Source organism: Podarcis liolepis, assembly GCF_965112155.1.
Source record: "Podarcis liolepis genome assembly, chromosome: 2".
Taxonomy (NCBI): Eukaryota; Metazoa; Chordata; class Lepidosauria; order Squamata; family Lacertidae; genus Podarcis; species Podarcis liolepis.
The window spans coordinates 110604218-110611957 of record NC_139555.1 but is presented as its reverse complement, the minus strand read 5'-3'; the positions used below and the strand labels follow the sequence as shown (position 1 = coordinate 110611957).

The 7740-nt window shown below is 43.4% G+C and overlaps 1 protein-coding gene across 2 annotated transcripts in view; it reads right to left on the bottom strand.

The window, feature by feature from the left end:
* Nucleotides 1-761: 761 nt before the first annotated feature.
* Nucleotides 762-7740, bottom strand: part of LOC310701925 (killer cell lectin-like receptor subfamily B member 1B allele C) — a 50030-nt gene continuing 43051 nt past the window's right edge. For both annotated transcript variants that reach the window (XM_083493468.1, XM_083493466.1), the window contains exon 6: nt 762-1236. In XM_083493468.1, the coding sequence (XP_083349594.1) occupies nt 1116-1236 (121 nt within the window). In that variant the 3' untranslated portion in view covers nt 762-1115. The remainder of the gene's footprint in view (nt 1237-7740) is intronic.

Here is a 7740-nt window from a genome sequence, read left to right as displayed (position 1 = left end):
CCCAGTTTTTCTCATCGCTGTGTCACTGTAATGAGGATTCACATCCATAAGATGCTGAGACCACAAAGAAAGATGAACAAGAAGAGGAAACATTGCTCGTCTCCTGTACGGTGGTGCTGTCATTATCATGTGAAGGCTATTTTATGTTATTATAATACAGTGGACCCTACGGATACGAACCTAACTCATTCTGGGGGTCCTTCTGCAACCCCAAAAGTCCATAGGCAGAGGCACCACTTCTGTGCATGCGCGTGTCGCGATTGAGTGCTTCTGCGCATGTGCACGCGGCAAAACCCGGAAGTATACACTTCTGGGTTTGCCGTGTTCGCAAACCTAAGTTTACAGATCCAGAGGGATACGTAAGCAGAAGAAGAAGAAGAAGAGGAGGAGGAGGAGGAGGAAGAGGAAGAGGAGTTTGGATTTGATACCCTGCTTTGTCACTACCCTAAGGAGCCTCAAAGCAGCTAACAATCTCCTTTCCCTTCCTCCCCCACAACAAACACTCTGTGAGGTGAGTGGGGCTGAGAGACTTCAGAGAAGTGTGACTGGCCCAAGGTCACCCAGCAGCTGCATGTGGAGGAGCGGGGAAGCGAACCCGGTTCCCCAGATTACGAGTCCACTACTCTGAACCACTACACCACTGGTACGACTGTATTATTTTATTTATTTATACATACATACATACATACATACATACATACATACATACATACCCTGCCTTTTCCCCTGACGGCTTACAGAGAAAAAGAAGAACAGCTAAAAACAAATAAGAAAAACAACAATTTAAAATAAACAAACACACACTGATAGAATTAAAATTACGCATATACATATATTTAATCTATTAAAACCATACAAATGATCACAATAAAAACAGCATGGCACCCGCCCTTTCGTTAGAAGCAGTCAGTTCTCCAGAGCCTGTTGGAACAAGAAAGTCTTCACCTGCCAGCAGAAGGACAACATGGAGGGAGCCAGTCTGGCTTCTCTAGGGAGGGAGTTCCAAAGTCTGGGAGCAGCCACCAAGAAGGTCCTTGAGGGTTTTTTTAGGACGGAGAACAAGATGTCTAAAGGAGAGTGTGTAGCCGATTACGAATGGGGACACATGAAGATACTCAAAGGAGTACAGATTCCTTCTGACAAATCCAGTGAAGCTCTGTGCTGCACAGCTCGGAATAGATTCCATTCTCTTGAAGGGCACCACAGCTGCCTTCCTCAGGCTGCATTGCTGGAAATCTGTGGCGAGAAGGAATGAAACAGCGGTCAGTGTATGTATACAGTGGACACTCGGGTTGCGAACATGATCCATGCGGGATGCACGTTCACAACCCGCAGTGTTCGCAACACGGGTCTGCGCATCTGCACACGTGTGGGTTGCGATTTGGCGCTTCTGTGCATGCACAAAGCGCGATTTAGTGCTTCTGCACATGCGCAACCACCAAAACCCGGAAGTAACCTGTTCCGGTACTTCCGGGTTTTGGCGGTCCGCAACCCAAAAAAACGCAACCTGAAGCGGCTGTAACCTGAGGTATGACTGTACAGTGGCACCTCGGGTTAAGTACTTAATTTGTTCTGGAGGTCCGTACTTAACCTGAAACTGTTCTTAACCTGAAGCACCACTTTAGTTAATGGGGCCTCCCGCTGCCGCCGTGCCACCGGAGCACGATTTCTGTTCTCATCCTGAAGCGAAGTTCTTAACCCAAGGTACTATTTCTGGGTTAGCGGAGTCTGTAACCTGAAGCGTATGTAACCTGAAGCGTATGTAACCTGAGGTACCACTGTACATTGAAATTCCTCAGTATGCCCTGAAGGTCTTGCTGAAGCTAGGCAGGTCAAGGTCTGGTCAATACCTGGACGAATGACTGCCTGGGAACCCCATGTGATGGAGGAATGGCATCTTCCATGATGGAAGAAAGATGGAACAGTAATATAAGAAAATGAAAAGGAATGAAGTGTTGAACAAGGTAACCCCACTGAATTCAACAGGGCCGATGTATCAGGAGGCAATTTTGGACTGGGCTCTTAGTCTTTCAGGTGCTATAAGACCCTTTGCTATATGCTTTATGTAATAAAGATGAGCAGAGCTGCAATACCTTTAAGAAGTGTACAGTCATACCTCATGTTACGTCTGCTTCATATTACATTCTTTCAGGTTATGTCCCACGGCGACCCAGAAGTACCAGCACTGTGAGAATCGGGTGCATGGAGCACAAGACAAGGGTTCTTCCTGGTGAGAATCTTGCCCCTTTAATATATTATTGTTGTTGTTGTTGTTTAGTCGTGTCTGACTCTTCGTGACCCCATGGACCAGAGCACGCCAGGCACTCCTGTCTTCCACTGCCTTCCGCAGCTTGGTCAGACTCATGTTTGCAGCTTCGAGAACACTGTCCAACCATCTTGTCCTCTGTCGTCCCCTTCTCCTTGTGCTCTCCATCATTCCCAACATCAGGGTCTTTTCCAGGAGTCTTCTCTTCTCATGAGGTGGCCGAAGTATTGGAGCCTCAGCTTCAGAATCTTTCCTTCCAGTGAGCATTCAGGGCTGATTTCCTTCAGAATGGATAGGTTTGATCTTCTTGCAGTCCATGGGACTCTCAAGAGTCTCCTCCAGCACCATAATTCAAAAGCATCAATTATTCGGCGATCAGCCTTCTTTATGGTCCAGCTCTCACTTCCATACATCACTATTGGGAAAATAGTGCGGCGCAAAAATGTATAGGACAAGTTCAAATATCTGCTGGAAATGTAAAGAAAAAGAAGGTACCATTTATCGTATGTGGTGGACTTGTCGGTACCTACATAGAATCATAGAATCATAGAGTTGGAAGAGACCACAAGGGCCATTGAGTCCAACCCCCTGCCAAGCAGGAAACACCATCAGAACACTCCTGACATATGGTTGTCAAGCCTCTGCTTAAAGACCTCCAAAGAAGGAGACTCCACCACACTCCTTGGCAGCAAATTCCACTGTCAAACAGTTCCTAATAAAAACATTTCTGGTTGTTGTTGTTGTTTTAAAGGTTATTTTAAACATTTTCTTCATTTCATTATATATCATCTCCCAGAAAGCTTTTATTACCTTATAAGACCACCAAAGAAGCAAAAAAGACTTTTTATGTATGCGACAACAGCAGCAAGGATTTTATTAGCCCAGAGATGGAAAGAAGAAAAAGTCCTTACCAGAGCGGAACCGCAAACCAAGCTGTTGGACTATGCCAAAATGGCAAAGCAGACTGGAAAACTCAGGAACCAAGAGGACAAAAACTTTATAAAAGAATGGGGGAACTTTATAAGTTATTTAGGAGACCACTGTAAGCAGATGGAAACACTGGCAGGATTTTGATTCCACTTGTATTGTAACAATTACCATGGACAATATGGACTGATGGGTTTGGAAGTATATGCAGTTGTAAAGATTCAAAATGGAACCCCATGGGAGGGGGTGGGGGGAAGTCTCTGCATATGGATATATATTCGGATTATTATAATTTTGTATTTGTAAAATTAAAAAAAATCAAAATAATAAATAAAAAAGTAATAGTGTGGCATACATACACCATTCCACAGAAGGAAAGTCATTGCGGTGGCAAACTCCTTTCTTCACCAACACCTACATTTCAAGAGAGCCCCTGCATAGGCAGCTGTAGCATGTGGTGCTGTGGTCTGAACCACTGAGCCTCTTGGGCTTGCCAATCAGAAGATTGGCGGTTTGAATCCCCACGACGGAGTGAGCTCCCATAGCTCTGTCCCAGCAATTTGAAAGCACGCCAGTGCAAGTACATAAATAGGTGCCATTGTGGCGTGATGGAAAACAGCATTTCTGCACACTCTGATTTCCATCACAGTGTCCCGTTGCACCAGAGGAGGTTTAGTTCTGCTGGCCACATAACCCAGAAAGCTGTCTGTGGACAAACACTGCTCCCTCGTTCTGAAGCAAGTTGAGTGCCACAGCCCCATAGTTGCCTTTGACTGGACTTAACTGTCATGGAGTCCTTTACCTTTAACTTTTCCTCCTCCCACTCATAGAATCATAGAGTTGTAGAGCTGGAAGGTACCCCAAGGATCATCTAGTCCAACCCCCTTCAATGCAGGAATATGCAGCTGTCGCATACAGGGATTGAACCTGGAATCCTGGCATTATGAGCACCACGCTCTAACCAACTGAGCTATCCAGCCTCATTCATCGAAGCTTCAGTCACATCCCTATATGGTTTAGCTATAACCCATAACTGTAGATGGCTTAAGCGTCTTTCCAAAAGCCAAAGTCCATTCTAAAAGCTGAACAATACAAACTGAACAACACACAAAAAGTTTTTCAAACAAGAACAGCAACCCTGCCCCCCACCCCCTGCCCTAACCACCTAATAAGGCTGCGAATGTGTGACTGGTATTGTGGTTGAAGAGAAGAGCTGCTCCGGAAAGAGATCTTTGGCCATCAACTCAGGCTATAGCAGCAAACCTCCAGTGCTCCTTCGACAGCCCTGCAGCCCTGAGAGGCTTCTCTGCAGCCTTTGCTTGCCAATGGAGGGCGAAGATGGTTATACTGCTTTGAACTTCCAGTCTAGGAGGGCTGCATCAGGAACTGCCGCTGGGGCTCAGAAACAAGGTACTCCGTTCAGACCCCTTCGTATCTTCCAGTTTTTGTCTGATTCCACTGTAATGTATCAGTTGACAGACGGACATGATTTTCATGATTTTCATTTATCTTGATCATAGAAAGTTCATTTGTACCGTTATAAGCAGTATTTTTGTTTGACTAATGAGACGGAATTACAGAAGGGTGCATGGCACGTAGGGATGGGGAAGAATTTCAGTTTTGTTTGCATTTTCATGAGAAACTACCCAAATTGCACTATTCGAAACAAAACAAAACTGTCTTTCAAAATTCGCACTTGTGTTTGAATTTTGCAATGCAGTTCTTCAGCCACAAAATATACACAAATATGCATATACTGGTGTCTATAAATAATATACGAAATTTAAATTTAAATAATATAATCATTTAAATAATATACAAAATTTCAGAGGAAATCGCTAGCAAAAATGTGTATACATGAAAACTGCATATAAAAATGTGGGAGAAATCTGAAGTAAATGCAGATGAATTTTCATTAAAAATAAATAAATGGTTGCAAGCAATTCTCAAAGTTAAAGTTGACTTTTTAAATGATCAGTGCTACACAAGTGTGAAGGGTCTCTGAATAGGTAAAGGGAGAGGGACTTGTCATTTGAAGTTCACATAAAAATGAAATCAAGATTTGCCTGCATGTTTTTAAACATGAAGAGAGCAGAAATGTTCCAGTATTCAATTTATTCATTGTAAAGAAACCTGGAGTTATTTCTGATCATCAACAAGTGCATTAATGTACCCAGTAATACCTCTATGATTCTCAGCACAATTTCCTTCTATGTGGTATTTGTTATTTTGTACCCCCCCAAAAAAAACCCACAAAAAAGCAGAAACAAGACCAAGGATGTCATTTGTTCTTTTATAACAAGTTTGTTGTCTTGATTTCTTATTATGCCGGTGAGTTTTGCCATTTCTGCATAGTCCATTATTTTCTGTAACCAGTTTTCTCTCTTCTGGACTTCATTTCATTTGAGGGCAAATAACCTTCTTGCAGCTGTAGTTGCATACATAAATAAATTTCTATACTGTTTAGCTAGTTCTAATCCTATAACTCCCAAAAGAAAAGCTTCTGGGATTTTTTAAAACAAATATATTATCTTAAAGATTTTTAGAAAGCAATGGAAATGGTTCAGTAAATATTTACAAATAAATTGTAAACAGACATTAAGACATGGGCAAGATTATTGTAAATCCCTGCAGTTGTTTTTTTTTTAAAAAATGAGATATATATGAGCATAAAAGAATAAGTGAAGATAATTTGGAGTATGCAGGAAATGATGAAAATAAATGTAAGGAACTGCAGAAAAGGGGGGAAGGTAGCCGAGGTTTGATATGTTAGAATTATTGTTGAACTATTCTAACGTATATAAATGAAAATTTAAAGATTATTTTTTTAAAAGGATGCAGAATTGAGGACAATGCAAATAAGATTAGGTATGCTAGTTAGCTTGGAAAATAATAATAATAATAATAACAATAATAATAATAATAATAATAATAATAATAATAATAATAATAATTTATTTATACCCCAGCCACTCTGGGCGGCTTCCATAAAAACCAAAAATACAGTAAAAATAAGATGTGCTTTTATTTTATTTATTATAAGATGTGCTTTTTATTATTTTATATGCTTTTATTCAAATTCAAAGCATGCATGTAGGATGAAGCGTGCACATAGATGGGTTTTTGCTTGTTGCTTCTTCTGCAACATTTCACACTCCTTCCCCCAGCCTAGCGAAGAAAAAGCACTTCTATAGATGCTGCCCCCAATGTCCTGGCCAAGGCACAGTTTAAAGGTGTGAGCATGTTGCCTGACCACCTGCTCCACCCACATCCTTTTCCTATGCACCTACTGAGCCACGGAGGCGACTCATGGTGAAAACTACAGCGCCTGCCTGTCCTTTTTTCTGCTAACACCTGTTCCCCACTGGGCCTGCCCAACAAAGGCTGGTGACTCGTTTGTTTCACTGCAACCCAGGACATGTTTTCAAATGCACCTCTGGTCCACTTCCTGCTTAAAGAGAATGCCTCATGTTTTAGCATCTGGCGCTCCATTTCTTTTTGTCAGGTTAATGAGCAATATTGGTAGGCAACTAAATTGCGTGTCGAGACCCCAAGACCACCCCCTCGTTTATGAATAAGACACAAGGACACAGATATTAGGTTAAGGTTACTGGGCAAATTTAGGCCACAACTTTATTGGTTACAGAATGTGAGCGGTATTGGCTTAGGCAGTGGAATTGACCCGGCTATATCTGACTCCTGCCCGTTATGCAGGGAGTCTGGTAAGGGTCAACCACCGGTAGGGGGAGCCCTGTCAATGCAAACCAACTTGAGCTCCCCCTGGATTCCCAACAGGGACATGGCATGGCCCTAGCCCAGCCCTGGACTTCAGACAAGATCCACACCCCCGGATTCCTTTAACAGAATATCCTTAAACTTGGAGGGGCAGGTGATGGCCACACCTCCCCTCCCCCATCATAAGATCAACCAATGCCTAAGCACCAAACCTTACAAAGTTGTGACAATTGCTGTGAGGTAGGCAAAAACCAAATGGCCCATGCCAATTTGCGAAGTGGAAAAAATCCTACCAGGCCCCTCAACGGTGACCAACTGAGATCCATAGCAAGGCCAAATTTGAAACCTGAAAATAGGAAGGAAGGGTGGGAGATCGAGGAAGTGAGCCAAGAGGAAGCTCTGTGGCTCTCACCTCAGTTTAAATGGGGCCCAGCTATGCCCCCCCAGCCAGCAGATTGGCTGGCAGGTGAATGACATGGCTGGGAACCTCCGGGGGACACAGGGCTTCGTCCCCCACCCACAGAGGGGAGAGGGTGGCCACCCTGGAATCACCGCTGCAAGGGGGGCGTGGGTCACTGCTACACACACACACACACACACACACACACACACACACACACCATTTAGGAAGATAGACTAAAGGATTCTGCCCAAGGCCTGAAACCACCAAAGTTGTGACGTTTTGCTATGGGGAAGGCAAAACCTGCCAATGCAGGAAAATTCCTTTCCGGCCCTTCAACAGCAACCATGACGTAGCAGCGCCCGTGTACCTGTGGAGAAGAGGTTAACCTCCAAAAGAAGGCTTAATTGAG